Genomic DNA, 21,935 nt, shown 5'->3' with positions numbered 1-21,935 from the left:
CTATTAGAAAATGAGTGTTTTATTGTAGAAAATGCAGAAAACATAAAAAAGAAAATAGAAACCACCAGTTATTGATGTTCTTTATGTCCTTTAATTTTCTTTCCCTGTGCATACAGATACCCATGTGTTTTGTGAAATGTGATTATCTTGTTTCGTATTGATTGTTTTTCCATGTTAATGTATTGTGAACAAGTTTGTCCACGACAGTCTCAGTCGTTTGGACATTCTTCGTGGCTGCATAGAATTCGGTTGTAGGAATATATTATTGGATATTTAGGTGGTTTGAAATTTTCAGTAATTGCAGTGAACATTCTGGTAACTTTAAGATGAAATCGTTATTGTTCCCTTATAAACTGACTTTTTTTTATTGTAGTTGCTTTTCTGATTTTAAATCTGTGATAATTATGTCTGTATAAGTGCTTAGGAAAGTAAAATAAAGTGCTCCAGGAAAAATGTCTAAAAAGAACATTAGACAAAGCAGTTTACTATTATTAGCTTCTTCTCAAACTACATAATGCATTGTCAGTCTAGAAACAAATTTTTGAGTATCTACCATTTCAGTGATCTATATTTTCTTTTTTCCCATCTACTTTTACATACATCAGTGTAGGTGATGTAGGTATCTAAGGCTAACATGTAGATAGTTAAAGTAAGTTCTCTAACTATTGTATATATATGGTTTTTAAGAGTATGGGGTCTGGTTTTAAATATCAGTTTCATTTCTCAGTAGCTGTGTGATCTTCATCTAAGTTTTTAGTCATCTTCGTGCCTCATTTTTCTCATTTATAAAATCAGAATAATAGTGGTGATCCTTATTAGGAGTAAATGGGTTTAAAAGTGAACAGTGTGACACTAGTAGTCAATAAATATTTATTATTACATGACTTATTGTGTCATAAAACCAAATACACCTTAATAACACATTTAGTTAACTACTGGATTTTTTGTTTTTTGACCATTCAGATTTTTATCTGGTATTGGAGCATAACTGTTTATGTATTTTCAATTAGCTAAAATTGAAGTTAAATTAAAATTGAATGTGTTGAAATTATTTGATTTTTCAAAATTTTATAAAATTATACAAAAATAGTGAAAATGACTGGTTCTTATATATGTTTTTCTTCTGTGCTGGTGAATTGAAAATAAGCCATTCGTCCTTTTACTGTTAGTATAAATGAATTGCCACTAATTTTCTGTGAATTTTTAGAGAACTTATTTTAACACCAGGATTTTTGGTAGTTTTCTTTCGGAACTTTATGGCATTTTGGTAGCAGTCTCAGCCTGAACAGAGGCTACACGTTATCCTTTTGACTCAGTGTGTCTGTGGCTAACTTTTGTGGTCTTGATACTGTTGGGGATTGTGATTTATGCATAGGTGTGGCTCTATTGTGGCCATAGTTTCCACCATAATGTTAGGTCATATATTTTTCTTCGTATTTGGATTGGATTTATTAATTTTTCTCTCCTAAGAGAACTATTTAGGTAACCCAGAAGTCTCAGGTTAGATTTCTGGAATTATTTTATTAAAAAAAGAGTCACGTAGAAGCCTGTCTTAAAGACTTTTTCTTAACTTTGACGGTTCTGAAGACTGTGTGAAAATGAAAATGCTGTAACGGTATGTAGATAATGTTAAGAAAGCACCATTAGTGGTGAATATCTGAAATAGGAAAAGGGGGAAATGTATGGATAATATAATATGATATAAAATCATTTTAATTAATTGAATTATTGGTATTAATTTATTGTATAGTGTGATAAAATGTTAATGAATTTTGATAACTTTTCTTGTCAAGTGGAAGGAATGAAGGCCAGCTGAATGGTGAAACAAATACACCTATTGAAGGAAACCAGGCAGGTGATGCAGCTGCCTCTGCCAGGAGCCTACCAAATGAAGAAATAGTGCAGAAGATAGAAGAAGTACTTTCTGGGGTCTTAGATACAGAACTACGATATAAGCCAGGTAAGGTGGAGATGATCAGCTGTCTCAAAAATTTTGTTTTAAGACTTTTTTTTTGAGATTTGAAGGTTAATAGTATTTTTTGACTATAGGTTATTTAAAATGTTCAGTAAGTCTAAAATTTTAGTAAATTTAAGCTTTTGTTTAATTGCTTTACTGAATATTTTCTTGTTTAAATCCTCCTTCGAAAATATAATTGCACTGAGACATGAACATTGATGCACTTGTTCGCTTTGCTGGTGGAATGTAATTTCTTTCCTTATCTCATTCATTTTTGTACAGTCTCAGTGCCAGGAATTTGAATGTGGGTTTTCGTTGAACAGTTGTGTAAATATCAATTTTGGAAGGTATGGTAGCCTGGACCACATCTGTAGCAATTTTTAAAACATCTTGGGAGGTTTTATTTCAAAGCTCAAGCTTAGAGGTTGTCTTGTTTTTGCATCTACCCCACTTAAAAGTGCAATGAGTGAGAGGGATCATTGCTTAGATACTTAATTTTTTGGAATTGATTAAATAATTGATGTTGAGAAATGAAGGATTTATGATTAACTACAAAAATAAGTCATTATCTCCACTTAGTTTTGGAATTAGGTGTGTGATATCGTTCTCTTTGCTTTGCTTCTCTGTAGGATGTGGTTTTAAAAAGCACAGACTTTAGCCATGCTTAGATTCGTGGCTCTAGCAACCTTTTCTTGATTGAAGTATAATTTAGATAATGTACCTTTGGTGTTCTGAAATAAACGATTAATAGAAAATGATTAGTTTTGCTTTGGCATATGCTTTGTGAGTTGATTTATTTTTTCCATAGGCTTAATGGCCAGGATTTCTTATCAGTTTTTTCTGGGGTCTCTGAGATTTATCTAATTTGATATTGGCATTATTAGAGTAAATCCCATTTGGTTGTAAAGTGGAATATAAACTACCTTCTCTCTAGGATATGCAAATTCAAGTGGTCTTAAGTTACATGTTAAGGGCTATAAGAATTTTTTTCCCCCAATCGCTTTATTATTAGTTTTTAAGGGGCCGACCCCGTGGCTCACTCGGGAGGGTGCGGCGCTGGGAGTGCCAAGACCGCGGGTTCGGATCCTATATAGGGATGGCCTGTGTGCTCACTGGCTGAGCACGGTGCGGGTGGCGCCAAGCCAAGGGTTGCGATCCCCTTACCGGTCACAAAAAAAAAAAATAGAAACATTTGAAATATTATTTCCTAGTAATTTTAGAAGAGTATTGGGGGAAGTTATTTTTATTTCAGTGTAACATAGGGGTGATAGACAAAATTCAGTTTCTCTGTTGATGCTTTATATTTGTTGGTCAGATATTTGTATACTGTATAGGAGCAATCACTAACCTTTGCTTTGAGCTTACTCTGTGCCAGGCATTGTTCGATGTACTTTGCCTGTTTTAACTCCCTCCTCTTAACTCTGGAATCCGTGGTGTGCAGTAATTTGGCCCAGGCCACTTACCTAGGAAGTGTTGGATCAATTCAGGATCCAAAATCAGGCAGTCTGTTCAGAGCCAACACCATGTTGTTTCTTGTATAAACGGGTTAGTAAAATAACTGCAAAAATTAGGTATTTTTAATAGGAATTATAACAATTAATAGGAAATACATCAATTGATACTTATAGGTTAAAAGTAATTTGCTATTATTTGAGAGCTGGAGAAAATAATCATTTTAGTATAATTTAGTAAAATGTATCAGTGTAATTCTAAATAAGTTTTGGTGATAAACTAAGAGTTTATTTTATTTATTTATTTATTTTTTTAAAAAGATGACTGGTAAGGGGATCTTAACCCTTGACTTGGTGTTGTCAGCACCACGCTCACCCAGTGAGCAAATCGGCCATCCCTATATGGGATCCGAACCTGTGGCCTTGGTTTTATCAGCACCGCACTCTCCCGAGTGAGCCACGGGCCGGCCCTAAGAGTTTATTTTTAGCCCAGGCTTTAGTTTGAAAAAGTGGCAATCTTAAGATTAATTGGTTTATGGAAAATAGTTTATTTGGTAACTTTTCATTTATCCTGAGGTGTTATACTATGGTGTTTTAACATGGAATGTAAACATTAGTGTATATGGTTTATCTAAATCTACTTTGAGGAATGTCTGACAAAATTAATTTCCATTACTTTCAGACCTGAAAGAGGCCTCCAGAAAAAGTAGATGTGTATCTGTACAAACAGATCCTACTGATGAAATTCCCACCAAAAAGTCAAAGAAGCATAAAAAGCACAAAAACAAAAAGAAGAAAAAGAAGAAAGAAAAGGAAAAAAAATATAAAAGACAGCCAGAAGAATCTGAGTCAAAGCCGAAATCTCATCATGATGGGAACATAGATTTAGAATCTGAGTCATTTCTAAAGTTTGATTCTGAACCTTCAGCGATGGCACTGGAGCATCCTATAAGAGCATTTGGCCTGTCTGAGACCAGTGAATCCCCTGCAGTTGTGCTAGAACCTCCTATTGTATCGATGGAGGTATCAGAGTCATACATCTTAGAAACTCCGAAGCCAGCTATAAAAACTGCGGAACTGTCAGTTGCGTCCACATCAGTAATCTCAGAGCAGTCAGAACAGTCTGTGGCAGTAACGCTGGAACCATCCACGACAAAGATTCTAGATTTCTTTTCAACAGCACCAGTGCCTACTACAACAGTAGTGCAGCAGTCATCTGAGCCAGTTGTAACAATGTCAGTGGAGTACCAGATGAAATCTATGCTGAAATCTTTAGAGAGCACATCTCCGGAGCCATCAAAGATCATGTTGGTAGAGCCTCCAGTAGCAAAAGTGCTAGAACCATCAGAAACCTTTGTGGTATCATCAGAGACACCTACTGAGGTGCACCCTGAGCCAAGCACATCAACAACAATGGATTTTCCAGAATCATCTGCAACTGAAGTGCTAAGATTGCCAGAGCAGCCTATAGAAGTACCATCGCAGATTGCAGATTCATCCATGACAAGACCGCAGGAGTTGCTGGAGCTGCCTAAGATCACAGCGTTGGAGCTGCCGGAGTCGTCGGTGGCCTCAGCGATAGAGTTGCCGGGGCCACCTTCGACCTCCGTGCTGGAGTTGCAGGGGCCCTCTGTGACTCCAGTGCTGGAGTTACCTGGGCCCTCTGCTACCCCAGTGCCAGAGTTGCCAGGGCCCCTTTCTACCCCAGTGCCTGAGTTGCCAGGGCCTCTTGCGACAGCAGTGCCTGAGTTGCCGGGGCCCTCTGTGACACCAGTGCCACAGTTGTCGCAGGAATTGCCAGGGCTTCCAGCACCATCTGTGGGGTTGGAGCCACCACAGGAGGTACCAGAGCCACCTGTGATGGCACAGGAGTTGCCAGGGCTGCCTGCGGTGACAGCAACAGTAGAGTTGCCAGGGCAGCCTGCGGTAACGGTAGCAATGGAGTTGACCGAACAACCTGTGACGACGACAGAGTTGGAGCAGCCTGTGGGGATGACAACGGTGGAACATCCTGGGCATCCTGAGGTGACAACGGCAACAGGGTTGCTGGGGCAGCCTGAGGCAACGATGGTGCTGGAGTTGCCAGGACAGTCAGTGGCAACGACAGCGCTGGAGTTGCCGGGGCAGCCTTCGGTTACTGGGGTGTCAGAATTGCCAGGGCTGCCTTCGGCAACTAGGGCACTGGAGTTGTCAGGTCAGCCTGTGGCAACTGGGGCACTAGAGTTGCCTGGGCAGCTCATGGCAACTGGGGCACTGGAGTTCTCAGGGCAGCCTGGGGCAGCTGGAGCATTGGAGCTTTTGGGGCAGCCTCTGGCAACAGGGGTGCTGGAGTTGCCAGGGCAGCCTGGGGCACCAGAGTTGCCTGGGCAGCCTGTGGCAACTGTGGCGCTGGAGATCTCTGTTCAGTCTGTGGTGACAACATCGGAGCTGTCAACGATGACCGTGTCGCAGTCCCTGGAGGTGCCCTCGACGACAGCGCTGGAATCCTATAATACGGTAGCACAGGAGCTGCCTACTACATTGGTGGGGGAGACTTCTGTAACAGTAGGAGTGGATCCCTTGATGGCCCAAGAACCCCATATGTTAGCTTCTAACACCATGGAGACCCATATGTTAGCATCCAACGCCATGGACTCCCAAATGCTAGCATCCAACGCCATGGACTCCCAGATGCTAGCGTCCAACGCCATGGACTCCCAGATGTTAGCCTCTAGCACTATGGACTCCCAGATGTTAGCAACCAGCTCCATGGACTCCCAGATGTTAGCAACCAGCTCCATGGACTCCCAGATGTTAGCAACCAGCTCCATGGACTCCCAGATGTTAGCAACCAGCTCCATGGACTCCCAGATGTTAGCAACCAGCTCCATGGACTCCCAGATGTTAGCAACCAGCTCCATGGACTCCCAGATGTTAGCAACCAGCTCCATGGACTCCCAGATGTTAGCAACCAGCTCCATGGACTCCCAGATGTTAGCAACCAGCTCCATGGACTCCCAGATGTTAGCAACCAGCTCCATGGACTCCCAGATGTTAGCAACCAGCTCCATGGACTCCCAGATGTTAGCAACCAGCTCCATGGACTCCCAGATGTTAGCAACCAGCTCCATGGACTCCCAGATGTTAGCAACCAGCTCCATGGACTCCCAGATGTTAGCAACCAGCACCATGGACTCCCAGATGTTAGCAACTAGCTCTATGGACTCCCAGATGTTAGCATCTGGCACCATGGACTCTCAGATGTTAGCTTCTGGCACCATGGATGCTCAGATGTTAGCGTCTGGTACCATGGATGCCCAGATGTTAGCGTCTAGTACCCAAGATTCTTCTATGTTGGGTTCAAAATCTCCTGACCCTTACAGGTTAGCTCAGGATCCTTACAGGTTAGCTCAGGATCCCTATAGGTTGGGTCATGACCCCTACAGATTAGGTCATGATGCTTACAGGTTAGGACAGGACCCCTATAGATTAGGCCATGATCCCTACAGACTAACTCCTGATCCCTATAGGATGTCACCTAGACCCTATAGGATAGCACCTAGGTCCTATAGAATAGCACCCAGGCCATACAGGTTAGCACCGAGACCCCTGATGTTAGCATCTAGACGTTCTATGATGATGTCCTATGCTGCAGAACGTTCTATGATGTCATCTTATGAACGTTCTATGATGTCATATGAGCGGTCCATGATGTCCCCTATGGCTGAGCGTTCTATGATGTCGGCCTATGAGCGCTCTATGATGTCAGCCTATGAGCGCTCTATGATGTCCCCTATGGCTGAGCGCTCTATGATGTCAGCTTATGAACGCTCTATGATGTCAGCTTATGAGCGCTCCATGATGTCACCAATGGCTGATCGATCTATGATGTCCATGGGTGCTGACCGGTCTATGATGTCGTCATACTCTGCTGCTGACCGGTCTATGATGTCATCGTACTCTGCAGCTGACCGATCTATGATGTCATCTTATACTGCTGATCGTTCAATGATGTCTATGGCAGCAGATTCTTACACTGATTCTTACACTGATACATACACAGAGGCATATATGGTGCCACCTTTGCCTCCTGAAGAGCCCCCAACTATGCCACCTTTGCCACCCGAGGAGCCACCTGTGACGCCACCATTGCCTCCTGAGGAACCACCAGAGGGTCAGGCATTACCCACTGAGCAGTCAGCATTAACAGCTGAAAATACTTGGCCTACAGAGGTGCCAGCATTACCTACTGAAGAGTCTGTATCACAACCTGAGCCTCCTGTTAGTCAAAGTGAGATTTCAGAGCTTTCAGCAGTGCCTGCTAATTATTCAGTATCTGCACCAGAGCTTTCTGTGTTAGCGTCAGAGGCTGCCGTGACTGTTCCAGAACCACTAGAGCCAGAGTCTTCAGTTACATCAACACCTGTAGAGTCTGGTGTAGTAGCAGAAGAACATGAAATTGTTCCAGAGAGACCAGAGATTTCTATGGTGTCCGAAACTCCCATAGTGTCAGCTGAACCAACTGAGTTAACATCAGAGCCTCCTATTATATCAGAGACAGCAGAAATATTTGATTCCTTGAGGGCTTCAGGACATACTGTTTCAGAGGTTTCTACATCCTTGCTGGAGCCAGCAGTAACCATTCCAGAGCCAGCAGAGAGCAGCATTCTGGAACCGCCAGCCATAGCTTCCCTGGAGCCTCTGGCCATGGCTGCCTCAGAGCCTCTTGCCATGGCTGTCCCAGAGCCCCCAGCCATGGCTACCCTAGAGCCCCTAGCTGTGGCTGTCCCGGAGCCCCCGGCCATGGCTGCCCCGGAGCACCTGGCCGTGGCTGCCCCGGAACCTCTGGCCATGGCTGCCCCAGAACCTCTGGCCGTGGTTGTCCCGGAACCTCTGGCCGTGGCTGTCCTTGAACCTCTGGCTGTGGCTGAGCCAGAGCTTGTTAACATTCCTGTGCCAGTCGTTTCTGCCCTGGAGCCTGCTGTGCCTGTCCTGGAACCAGTGGCGTCAGTCCTTCAACCTGCTATAATTGTTTCAGAACCATCTGTTTCTTTCCAGGAATCCACTGTGACAATTTCAGAGCCTGCTGTTACTGTCTCAGAGCAGACTCAGGTAATATCAACTGAGATAGTTTTAGAATCTGCATCAATGATACTGGAGTCCAGTGTTATATCTTCATCACATGTTATGAAAGGAATGAATTTACTGTCTGGTGATCAAAATCTTGCTCCAGAGATAGGCATGCAGGAGATTCCATTGCATTCAGGTGAAGAGACACATGCTGAAGGATACCAGAAAAGTGACTCTTACGAAAGTGAACATGGTATGACTATAGATCTTAATATAAATAATCATTTAATTGCTAAAGAGGTAGAACATAATACAGTGTCTGCTGCTAGCACTGATCCTGTTGGTGAAATTGGTGCAGAGAACATTTTACCCCGCAATGAGACTAAACAATGCACAGTATTGGATACCTGCCCTGGTGTTAATGAAATTGATGGAGGAACTCTATCTTCTACTGGTCCTCTTGCTCTGGAACCTGATGCAACAGAAATTAGTAAGGATATTGAATTTATCACATCATCTGCTCTCAGTTTAGTTAATAAATATGATGTTGAAGAATCTTTAACTACTCAAGATACTGAACATGACATGATAATTTCCACCAGCCCCAGTGGTGGTAGTGAAGCTGACATAGAGGGACCTTTGCCTGCTAAAGACATTCATCTTGACTTACCAACTAATCTTGTTAGTAAGGGTACAGAAGAACCATTACCTGTGAAAGAGAGTGACCAGACATCAGTTGTTCTCAGCCCTAAAGAAAGTAGTGGAGAAGATGAAGTACCTCTCTCTACTAAAGAGATACCATCTGATTCAGGATTTTCTGCCAATGTTGATGATATTAATGAAGCAGATTTAGTGAGACCCTTACTTCCCAAGGACATGGAACGTCTTACAAGCCTTAGAGCTGGTCTTGAAGGACCTTTACTTGCAAGTGAAGTTGAACGTGACAAATCTGTTGCCAGTCCAGTTGTAACTAATATACCAGAAAGAGCTTCAGAGTCTTCTTCAGAGGAAAAGGATGATTATGAAATTTTTGTTAAAGTTAAGGACACACATGAAAAAAGCAAGAAAAATAAGAACCGTGACAAAGGTGAGAAAGAGAAGAAAAGAGATTCTTCATTAAGATCTCGAAGTAAGCGTTCCAAGTCTTCTGAACACAAATCACGCAAGCGTACCAGTGAGTCTCGTTCCAGGGCAAGGAAGAGATCATCTAAGTCTAAGTCTCATCGCTCTCAAACACGGTCACGGTCACGGTCGCGACGCAGGAGGAGGAGCAGCAGGTCAAGATCAAAGTCTAGAGGAAGGCGATCTGTATCAAAAGAGAAGCGCAAAAGATCTCCAAAGCACAGATCCAAGTCCAGGGAAAGAAAAAGAAAAAGATCAAGCTCCAGGGATAACCGGAAAACAGTAAGAGCTCGAAGTCGCACCCCAAGCCGTCGGAGTCGGAGTCACACTCCGAGTCGTCGAAGAAGGTCTAGGTCTGTGGGTAGAAGAAGGAGCTTCAGCATTTCCCCGAGCAGACGGAGCCGCACCCCCAGCCGGCGGAGCCGCACCCCCAGCCGGCGGAGCCGCACCCCCAGCCGGCGGAGCCGCACCCCCAGCCGGCGGAGCCGCACTCCCAGCCGGCGGAGCCGCACCCCTAGCCGGCGGAGCCGCACCCCCAGCCGGCGGAGCCGCACTCCCAGCCGGCGGAGCCGCACCCCTAGCCGGCGGAGCCGCACCCCCAGCCGGCGGAGCCGCACTCCCAGCCGGCGGAGCCGCACCCCTAGCCGGCGGAGCCGCACCCCCAGCCGGCGGAGCCGCACTCCCAGCCGGCGGAGCCGCACCCCTAGCCGGCGGAGCCGCACCCCCAGCCGGCGGAGCCGCACTCCCAGCCGGCGGAGCCGCACCCCTAGCCGGCGGAGCCGCACCCCCAGCCGGCGGAGCCGCACCCCTAGCCGGCGGAGCCGCACCCCCAGCCGACGGAGAAGATCAAGGTCTGTGGTAAGAAGACGAAGCTTCAGTATATCACCAGTCAGATTAAGGCGATCAAGAACACCCTTGAGGAGAAGGTTTAGTAGATCACCCATCCGTCGTAAAAGATCCAGGTCTTCTGAAAGAGGCAGATCACCCAAACGTCTGACAGATTTGGGTGAGTCGTTATTTTAAAATTTAATGGTATTGCAATAGTGATGTAAACCTGAGTTTTTTCTGATCTTAAGTCAAATGGAATATTTTGGGTTATTGGTTTAGGATAAATATTAAATTTTTAATGGTTAGATTAGCCTCTGTTCAGAAAATATAGGAATAGGGCTGGCCAGTTAGGTCAGATGTTGAGTGTGGTGCTGATAACACCAGGATCCAGCCAGGGTTTGATTCTTGTACCAGTAAGTTTCAGAAAAATAGAAAATACAGGGATAGTGCAGTACGTTTGGAGTTAAAAAGACCTGCTTTGTAGTAATATTAGAATCGAGGTGTTTCCATACTTGAATGTTTCATTTTGCTTGGACCATCTTGCCGTAACTAAAAATGGAAAGTAGAAGCAGATATACATATAGAATTAAATTAAAAACAAGGATAGGATGCTCAGATACTGTATGTATTACAACATACATACTCATAAACATGCCTAAAGTTATAATTTTTAAAAGTAAGTTAACATATCTTAAAATGGCAATATAGGGCTGTTAATTGCTTGTGAAGTTAATTCTGATTGGTATAGTTGGTAATAGAAGTGAGTAGGGAATTTTGCATGTGGGGAGTTAAGTGGTGGGTGATACTAGCTAAATAAAGTGAAATTTATTAGATCAGAGTGATTTTTAATAATCTATTCAGTTTTACTTGAAAAATAAATGTCTAATTTTCCCTGATTTTAAGTAGTGTGCAGAGGTGACTAAAACTTGATAGGTAATGCATGATTACCTGCAATGAGTATGGATAATTTATCATTCCATTAGATTGGACATTTCTAGGTCAGGACTGTGTAAAGAAAAAGACAGTAAGAATAATAAGGGATAGTGTACATTCAGATCAACAAAAGTCTTCTGAGTGTTTTTATTCATAGCAGAGGAACGATATATAATTTTGAAAGAGACTACAGGTCAGTGGAGGAGACATGGGTAAAATGCATACAAATGTCTCTTTTGCCAAATAGCAAAACTGCCAAAAAGGGCAGAATGTGATGGTTACTTACTGTAGTACTTACTGGTATAGGTGAGGCACTTTAGGAACACAGTGAAGAGGAATGTTAATTCTGACTTAATGAAGACTTGTTAGAAGAGGTGGCACTTGAACTTGGGCTCAAAGAGTGATTTAAGATGTCAGATTAAGAGAGTAATCTAAGGTTTTGATAATTTTGGGAAATAAAGTTGGCTTTGGCAGGTTTCTGTCTTAGAGTGTGTGTGGCAGGGTGATCATTATAGTTGTATAGTAAGGTGGCTATTTTCTGTAGTATTTGAATGGGAAGCTCAATGTGGACTTAATTCTTTAAATAAGGGACCACTGCTTAAAAACTTTGAGTCAGAGTGCTTTGATCACAGCTATAAATTAGGGCAGAAAATTGATGCCTTAATGTTATTAGCATATAGGATTTTTGATAATACAAAATGTACAGTCTTAGAAAAAACTTATTATTTTTCCTCTTACAGATAAGGCTCAATTACTTGAAATAGCCAAAGCTAATGCAGCTGCCATGTGTGCTAAGGCTGGTGTTCCTTTACCGCCAAACCTAAAGCCTGCACCTCCACCTACAATAGAAGAGAAAGTTGCTAAAAAGTCAGGAGGAGCTACTATAGAAGAACTAACTGAGGTAAGCTAGACAGAATTTGTTTTCATTCTTAAATGGATTATTCCAGTGATCTTGACTCTGGAGCGTGCCAAAACCCGAATTGTGGGCTGAACTGATAATGGCTGGCACCGAGTGGCCAAAACCCGAAATACAGATGTGGCAGCGGCAGAAGCTCTGTTTAGCAGGCCATTATCCGGGATGGCTAAGCTCCGCTAGCTAAAAGTTACTTCCCATTACTTTTGCTTTCCAGTTTTAGAAGCCAAACTGACTGAGGAGTGAGACGGTTCGTTTGAATGGAGGAGGTGTTGAGTGAGCAACACGCAGAAGCTCGCCTACAGTTTCCATTCACGACGTGTTCACTGATCGCCACGAGTGTACTGCATATACGCAAAGACACAGACAATCTTCAGAAATGATCTTTTGCCACCGGAGCTTGGAAATTAATGAGAATAGCTGGCCATTGCCTGAAAGGAACTTCTTTCGCATCAACATTTCGGGTTTTGGCTGTTTGGTACCAGCCATTGGCGATAATGGCCGGTCATTATCAGTTCTTCCTGCGGTTCGGGTTTTGGCAGTAACATATATTTTAAACATTTATTTTTGTTTTTAAAAATTCGATCTTTTCAATTGAGTCTTTCTTTGGGGGATGGGGGGAGCTTTGTTTTATTATTTTGTTTTGGGGGGGAGATGCTGAAATATTGCTGCTAGGATCCAGAAATACCAGTTTCATATATTGAAACTTGTCATTGGCTAGCCTTATGCCAGCCCTGCCACTGTCAATATATTCTGTTCCCTGGGTTACAAGCTTGATATATTCTGTGTTTTTGGCTAAATGAGCTTTTTATCCTATTGTAATATTTTCAATTGATAATAGATGTGACAAATTCTACTGCTTATATAGAGACAGGTCTACCCAAATTTACTCTGACCTTTTTATAAAGCCAGGTAATGGAGTCTGTTCCTTAGCTTCTCAGGAAGGAATTGACTTTCCTTGTATGTCAGACCTCATTAGTTGTACCCTCTTCATCATGCCTTATTTTCCATTCTTAAGTTCTATTCCTTAAGAGATTCAAATTACAAAACATTTATGGAGAAAGATATTACTATCTAATCCTGTTGCAGATGTTTCAAATCTTTTATTTTGCGATGTAATTGGGGATCAGAAAACTTCTTAATTTGTTTCCTTGCTTAGATTTTATTACAATATAAATTACAACTTTAAAAAAAAAATTAAGGACCTAGTAAGAGCTTCTGTTGCTTACTTACCAAATCCAAACTCCTTATCCAAAACTATGGACACTTAGTATTTTGCTATGTTTTAAGCCTCATCTTCAGCCCTCTTGTCCTTTCTAACAAGTTTCTTCTCACCTTTTTACCACCATCAGGGTAGGATGACTTTCTTTTTCTTTCCCTACCAATCCGTGTTCTTCATTATGAAAATCTGGCTTACAAATCTTCAAGGATTATTCCTTGATTCTCTAACTCTGCCTGACTCTGTTCTCTCTTAAGCCTTTGTTCTTTTAGCACTTACATACTCAGTTTGTATTATATGAGTTTGCACTTGTTATTGTGTTGCTCTGTAAAAGCGTTCTTCAATTATTTCATGTATATGTATTCTGTCTCTTGTACTAGATTGTAAGCTCCTTGGGAGCAGGGACCATGTCTTCTAATTTTTTTTGTATTCCCCAGACAGTGCCCAGTACAGTGCTCTGCACATTAGTAGGTGCTCAATAAATGTTGTTGACTGACCAGCCAGAGTGTGTTTAAATAATGGCTAATAAGCTAAATTCCTATCTAAAACCTATCATTAATCATGTTTAACTTTTGAAAGTTGATTTTTATGTGGTTTTGATTCTTTTTAAGAAATTACATGTCGTTCTACATAAAGCGTAAGATTTATTTTTTGTCTTTACTTTTAAAGAAATGCAAACAGATCGCACAGAGTAAAGAAGATGATGATGTAATAGTGAATAAACCTCACGTTTCGGACGAAGAGGAAGAGGAACCTCCTTTTTATCATCATCCCTTTAAACTCAGTGAACCCAAGCCCATTTTTTTCAATCTGAATGTGAGTATTAGTGCTTCTGGATTGATGAAATACACAACTTAGGTGACTATTTAAACAAAACACAAAAGGAATTTAGTTTATTAATTTTTGGTTTAAATACTCTGAGAAATAATTTTCTTCAGATTATATTGAAAATCCTCAGAAACCATTTAGTGTAGGTATTTGTTATACTGAGTTTTTAATTAAGAAAACCTTTGTTTTTTTTAGATTGCTGCAGCAAAGCCAACTCCACCAAAAAGCCAGGTAACATTAACAAAAGAATTTCCTGTGTCATCTGGATCTCAGCATCGAAAAAAAGAAGCAGATAGTGTTTATGGAGAGTGGGTTCCTGTAGAGAAAAATGGTGAAGAAAACAAAGATGATGATAATGTTTTCAGCAGCAATTTGCCTTCGGAGGTAAGTAAGAGGAGTGTTAGGTATTTTTCCTTTTTTATACCTGAATCTGCCATTTTATTGTTACTTTATATCTGATTTGGATTCTGTTTCACTCTTCTTAGGGCCGGGTTAAACGGCAGGGCCGGGTTAGACGACAGATGAAACAGCCCGCAGCTTCTCATTTGACAGTAACTCGATGCAATTCACTTTGTGGAACGAAGCCACAAAGTGAAAAGCATCGAATTGCAGAGAACAGTGTTATCACATCCCTACCCAACATTGGGCCCTCTTTGCACTTGTGGGAAGGTAGCCCAAGGTACAACTATTTAGCTTCTCGTTTTGCTTCAAGGCTCTATAGCTCTAGATTTTGGTGGTAGCAAATTTACTGGGTGGAGGGATTGAGCAAAGAGAAGCAGATCCTCAGGTTCAACACAAGAACTGGGTTGGAAAAGGTCATTGTAGGCTGATGTGAGCATTCTGGGTACACAGCCCATTGTCCTTAAAAGGATGGTTTCCTGCTATTTCTCTGGGTTGTCAGATAGCTTTTAGTTTTAATCATTTTCCTTTCCCTTTGAATTGGCCCTTTTGAATTCTTGTGTTTAACCTAATGCTCAGCCTTGGAACTCCATTCCATTCTCCTTCCCCTTTTTGCTACTATTAAAAGTTGGAGAAGTGGAATTCACAATTTGAAATTTCCAGGAGGCTATAGTTGTATCTTGTCAAAATGACTCAGTAATAATGCCAAGTGTCAAAACAACCCCATTAAAATGCCGCCTGATTAAATAATGTGCTGCTAAATATAGTGCACATGAAAACAGCAAGACTGTATATATATGTAAATATATATATATCTGTATCTTTGTATGTATCTCTGTATCTGTACCTTTGCTGTATCTTTTAATAAACAGTTTACTTTTATTTAACTTGTTGTGCAAAATCACGCTTGGGGGAACTGGGAGGGTGGAGACTTACTAGGGGGGTGGGAATTTTAAATGATAACATAGACTAGTTGTCATCACTTCTTACCCTTGGTTTCCAAAGCCCAGACATTTGTCCAAGACTGGACTAGATATCTGATTCCCTTATGGACTTTTTTTTCTTGCAGTTCTGGGATATGTAGGTCAGAGAGACCTGTACTCTTCATTTCAGGTTCCTGTCATTGGCCATATCATCATCTTCCAGTAAACACCTCCAATTCTACAAGTAAAAACCCTGTTTATAAAATCAGAAAGTGAACAGAACCCAAATCAGAAACTTTTTGATAGTATTTTTTTCCCCCTGAGCTGTTCACAGGCGACATTTTCACTGTGTTTTTTTGACTTGTGGCATTTTGAAAGGGAACAAGTTGTGTACAATGAGCTGGACATGCTAACTAGCCAATGCAACTTAGAGTCACAGGAGATGATCTATATTCACATGGGGTTCAACAATTGAAGCAAGTTATACCAACACCAGTGAGGGAAGAATAGTTGGTTTAAAAAAATATTTAAGTGAAACCAGTTGAGTAGCTCAGTTGCTAATCCGTAAATCAGGCTATCTGCACATCTCAAGAGGGAAAGGTTAACAGACACTTGGAGCTAACTTAATCTTGTAGTAGCTAAATATAAACCATGATAAGAGGGCTGCATGGACATACTTAGAAATCCTGATACATATGCATTTAGTAATTACTTTCTTGCAGACTCTCTATGGAGAGTCTTTATATGTGAAAAATTTTCCAGTGGTGTGAGGGCCTATAAATATTGCACAATTCCAAGGGATTTTCCAGAGAAGTGACCATAACTGTTTCGACTTTCTTCAGTTGAACATGGGGAAAGTGCTTGGTAAATCCTAATAACTACATTTCTTTTTGACTGAGAGAGAGTGCATGTGTATATATATTTGAAATTTAGTACTGTCATTTTCAGTCTTAACACTGTCAGTGTGATGCCTTACCTTAAGCCTTTTCAGTCATCAAAAGTGGTTGTCAGATTTTAATTAAAGGTTGAGGAGCATTATTCTAAAGAATTCTGGGGGGAAAGGTTGATAGAAAAGGTTAATAATTATAAAATTGAGTAAAGGAGTCTTAAAACAGGAGAAAAAAACCGTTCTGTTTAGAGGGCTAAAGGAATGAAGCAGATGTCTTTTGTAGGAAGGCATGTACAACTATTTGCTATAAGAAGTCTTCAAGCCACTTAGAAGATGAGAGTCAAAGAATATATAGATTAACTTTAATTCTAAACAAAAGAATCCCAAAATGTTAGGGGGAAGAGGAATAGGATTGTATTTTGCTTTCAAATCTCTGTACTTTCATCTAGCAATAATGTGAAACACCTAGAAGAATGTTAATAATATAAAATGTTTAGTTCTAGTTATTTAGCTACCATTTAATTATACTATATTTGTAAAATCAGTGTTCTATATGCCAATGTTGGTGGATACCTTTGGTGACATTTTATGGGAGCATTGACCTTTTTGATTTCCTGTTAGAATTTGAAATAAAGGCTTTCTAGAATAAAAGGAAAGTTCTCTTAAATGGTCAACTTTTTAACTAGTATTATTTTTTATCTGTCAGTCTTCTTCATTTTAATAAATATAAATGGGGTTTGTGGTTCTTTAGTCCTGAGTGTAAAACATTTAGGCAAAGACCATAGATTTTATTTCCCTAAGGGCCAAATTAACTTTGCTATACTCCCTAACCCCACCAATTTTCTTGCACATGAGTGCTCTTCGTAAGTATGAGTGGATAGACATTTTGGATGGATCAGCATAAATGCATATCTTGTGGAAAAACAACTCATCAGACTCTGTGCTCTACTGCTGTAGCATCGTCTTTCTACCCAGAAACCACCCAGCATCATCCTCAGTAAAGAGTGACTACAGAACTTTGACCATATTTGTGTGAATTTGATTTATAGCTTTATAAACAGTGAAATAAAAAATGTTGAAAAACTTAGATAGTCCTCAGGGAAATTAGTTCTTGGTAATAAAGTTAGCAAAGGCTTATTGGATAGAAGATTTAAACTTTTAAAGAATTGTCTTAAGTGGAGTAATTAATAACTGTACTCATAACAACTAGTGTGGAGTTTGTGGGTTTAGTATCAGTCATGTTTTTAGGGGTCTAGAGGTAGCTCCATTAAAGTCTATTGATTGCTTAGATGTTAAGATCACGTTTATTTCAAGCAGTGTGCTAGGTTTGTATTGAATCATATTTCCACATCCCAGTGGAACTAAAATTCTAAATTTAGAACCTCTAAATGTATAAATGTAGGAAAGCTGGAATTTTAATTGGAAATGAAACACATAGGTCCTACCACTGTTAGAATGTGTGATATACAGACTTGTTATTCATTTGTTTTTCCCTAGATTCTCCTAGGTGGTTAACACTGAATTTCTCTGAACCATTTAATAGGTTGTTTTCCTGTTATAATTCATTTAGATTCATCTAAGAGTTACACATTAGAGAATTTTGTATGATATAATAAAAAGACTTATAATTCACTTTTAAAACCAATCAAACACGTAATAACTGGGACATGCTGTGTTTAGTGTGGCTTTATTTTTGTAGTTGTCATTTTGCTTGTTTATATATGAACCTCTTTATATTTTATTAATTTTTGCTAAATATTTTAATATCACATTTTATATACAGGCCAGATGCTTTTTATAATTAAAATTTTCCTTTTATGCCTTTTAATTTGAGATATCTGCAATAACCTGTATAGAAAATAATTTTCTTGTTATAGGAATTATTTTCCTTACCCCATCCTAACAATTATCTTTAGTTCTTTTATATCCTTTCACTGACATTCTAAGAAATTTTAAAGGTACTTGTTCTGTTTATGTAAATAGTTGGGTTAACAAAAGGGGAGTAAATTGATTTAGAAGAATTTTTTACAATGAGAAATAAAGATATAAAAAGTATACTTATGTAATTGTATTATGTATTTCATTACACCTGACACCTTTGTGGGTTTTAGGAATAGTAGTAATCTGCTTTGTTGCTGAAGTAGAGAGATTAAAGAATTTGGGCAGTTTTTACTAATATGAGAATCAGAGTTATAATTCAGAACTTTTTAAATGTAGATTTTACCTTTCAGAACAAATATTAAAGAAAAGGAAGTTAAATATTTCCCCTATTATAATACTAGAACGTTATGACACAATCATTTTTATACATTGGGTCGCAAGCTAGTGTATAATGTATCAGTGAAAACAAGTAAGGCTTGTTGATGACAACTTGATAACAGTGTTCTAGAAATGTAAGATTCTCTTTTTCCCAGTTTTTAGGAGGGCTTTTAGCATCATTTTGGTATCTTTCCCACATTTCCTGTTTCTGAACAATATTAAAGGATGGTTAACATTCTAAAGCTACATTGTCCAATATAGTAGTCACCAACCACTGAAAAAAATCAGTGTCTTAATCATACTAGCCACATTTCAAATGCTCAGGAGATCTCACTGCAGAAAGTTCTATTGGACAGTGATGCTCTAAAGGGTAGCTGTGGTATTTAATGAGTGTTTTAATACTGATATGTAACACGAGGTCTGACCCTTGAATATTAATACTTTGGGGGTTATAGTTGGCTTTCTTTGCATTATTGCATAACCTGAATTACCTTGAAAATTGAAAAGACTTTTTGATATAAATTCCTGAGGATTCTTAAGAAGTTAAGATAGTGTTGATTCATTCTTAGTTGTATATTTTTTCACATTTAACCAATATGAATATGAAATTAATAGATTAGTATTTGATAGTACTTGGCATGAACTTACAGCTCCCTTGGTAAGCCTGCTGAAGAATAAGTGAAGTTGTACTATTAGTAAAAATAGTTGTAATTTTATCTAAAGTAAATTTAAAAGAGAAAAGTATAGTGATTTAAAATGTCTCTAGAAGGATGAATTAACAGATAGGTATATTCATTTACTTTCTACTTGGAAAGAATTAGTTTTATTCTAGAAAAGTGAAGGGTTTTCAGAGCCATCTAAATACATGTTTACGTTTAATTTATAGTTGGAAACTGCGGATCAGAGCTTGGGGATGGTGGGGAGACACATTTTCCCCAGTATCCTCTCTGAGTTCAGCCTTTCCAGAATAAAATCCTATTTATGCCTAAGCACCCTAATATTTAGATTTATATAGATTGCCATGAAAACTAGTGTAAGTCTGGGAAGGTTAATGAGACAGTATTTGTCTTATTTGATGGGCCTTCAAAAATTTTCTTGATAATCTTACTTGACAATTTTAGGAAACATCTAAGGTAGACCTAGGGTACAGGACATAAATTTTGGCCTGAAATATGTGTGTTCCCATTTAAGGTCCCAAGAATCAGAAAGAACTACAGTAGAAGTGAAAGGTGTAAACATTTCAATCCAAATTTGCTTAGATTAATTATTTCTTATAAGCCTCAGAAATATTCTAAATTGTATGATAATTTGCTAAGTTTATAAATTGAGATTTTTCATTCAAGAGATCTGTAAATACTCTAATAAACAATTACAGAATGAATTCAGTTTAATTTTGCCTTTATTTTAAGAAAGCATTATATAAGAATCTAAACTTTGAGAAAGGAAAAACTTGATTTAGCTCAAGGAATATTAAGTGAATTCAGTAAGATAACTAAGAATGATGGACTGATTAAGGGATTCCGAAGGTAGGAAAAGTAAGATTAATGAATCCTTGTGTATGAGATACAATTATTCTTTCAGTCATACAGCTTTCTTTACTATATAGATCTTATTTTTTAAAAGAAGTATTTCATCCTTATCTATAAAGTGATGGTAAAAAAAATTCATACACAAAACAGTCTGATTACAGCTAGGCTCTTTTAAAAATGAAAATTCTTAGCTGTTAGCTATTTTATTGACTTCCTTCTGTCATATATAATGCAGCACGTATTAATCATTCTTCGTATATGCAGACAGCAAAACCTTCCCATTTCAGATAAGCATTTTATGAATAACTTGAAAAATAATAAAATGCTTAAGTGGTATTAAAAGAAAAAATCAAGAATTAGTTGATACACATCAACTTGAGATCTTAATTATAGAACAAAAAACATTAAGTACTTACTTGATAGGTTTTTCTTCTATGGTTAAGCCTTCCACAAATCTGACAAACAGAATTTGCTCTAAAGATCCTTTTTCAAAAAGTTAAAACATAAAATTACCTTTGCTTAGCATAAAGTTTTAAAAGGTAGAATATGAGCTTTGAAAAGGGGGACCTACGACTTTTCAAACATAACTCATTTAAAAATGTTTCAATTGTTACTGTGGACTTCCAGGGAAATATTTTAACTCCAGTAATAAATGTATGGAAACTGAAAATAAAAGATTTACTTATACACTGAATATATTCTTAGAAGAAACTGGGTTTGTAAGACCAGACTATATTCATGTACAACTGTGAGGTGAAAAGGTGTGCTGATGTGTAAAGAAGAGATCATTGACACCATAATGATTTTCTACTTGCTTATTCAAGAACTTTGCTTTCTGCTTTTGAAGGTTATGCTAATAAATAGGGTAAAATGAAAACTGTTAGTATAAAATTTACAAGTTCCAAAAATTCTCAGTTTACGTGACTTTTGTTGCTGAAGGCTAGAGATTAAGTTCCTAGAGGAACTTTCTATGATTATAGTTTGATACAGTAGAAAATATACTGAAATTAGTCAGATTTTGGGGTGGGTTCTGCTGCCTCTGATCTTTTTGTAACTTACCTTAATCCTCATCTACTTTCCAAGGTTACTTTACTGAGTCTTCTCCCCTCTTTCCAAGATTATTAGTAAGACTGTTATTTTGTTTTTGATATGTAGCAACTAAAGATAGGAGCACTTTTCATAATTTAGGCTTACTTTACTGAGTCTTCTCCCCTCTTTCCAAGATTATTAGTAAGACTGTTATTTTGTTTTTTGATATGTAGCAACTAAAGATAGGAGCACTTTTCATAATTTAGGTGACTGTGGTAATTTGAGATAATTATCTGTGTTTTCTTTCATAGCCTGTGGACATTTCAACTGCAATGAGTGAACGGGCACTTGCTCAGAAAAGACTCAGTGAGAATGCATTTGACCTTGAAGCCATGAGCATGTTGAATCGGGCTCAGGAACGGGTAGGTAGCAGTTTTAATGTCTAAATGAGAATTTCACTAAGTAGGTGGTTGAGTTGTGATATAAATCACCTCAGTGTTGCACCCGTACCGGACCGGGACCGGCAACGGGATCGCAACCCTCGGTGTTGCGTCCGCACCTCGCTCAGCCAGTGAGCAGCCGGTCTGTACGTGGGATCCGAACCCTT

The 21,935-nt window shown here is 39.3% G+C and overlaps 1 protein-coding gene across 3 annotated transcripts in view; it reads left to right on the top strand.

Moving 5' to 3' along the window:
- SON (SON DNA binding protein) overlaps positions 1-21,935 on the top strand; it is a 33,263-nt gene that overhangs the window by 1,855 nt on the left and 9,473 nt on the right. For 2 of the 3 annotated variants that reach the window (XM_008567115.1, XM_008567113.1), the window contains exons 2-8: positions 1,794-1,960; positions 4,091-9,995; positions 10,308-10,585; positions 12,081-12,241; positions 14,142-14,288; positions 14,496-14,684; positions 21,640-21,750. In XM_008567115.1, the coding sequence (XP_008565337.1) occupies positions 1,794-1,960; positions 4,091-9,995; positions 10,308-10,585; positions 12,081-12,241; positions 14,142-14,288; positions 14,496-14,684; positions 21,640-21,750 (6,958 nt within the window). Of the gene's footprint in view, positions 1-1,793; positions 1,961-4,090; positions 9,996-10,307; positions 10,586-12,080; positions 12,242-14,141; positions 14,289-14,495; positions 14,685-14,785; positions 15,587-21,639; positions 21,751-21,935 lie in introns of those variants that run through there. The other variant, XM_008567114.1, reaches the window with a different exon arrangement.

The sequence above is a fragment of the Galeopterus variegatus genome, unplaced genomic scaffold (genome assembly GCF_000696425.1).
Source record: "Galeopterus variegatus unplaced genomic scaffold, G_variegatus-3.0.2 Scaffold294, whole genome shotgun sequence".
In the NCBI taxonomy this organism is placed as follows: Eukaryota; Metazoa; Chordata; class Mammalia; order Dermoptera; family Cynocephalidae; genus Galeopterus; species Galeopterus variegatus.
The sequence above is the reverse complement of the archived record's forward strand: the minus strand, read 5'-3'. Positions and strand labels throughout refer to the sequence as shown.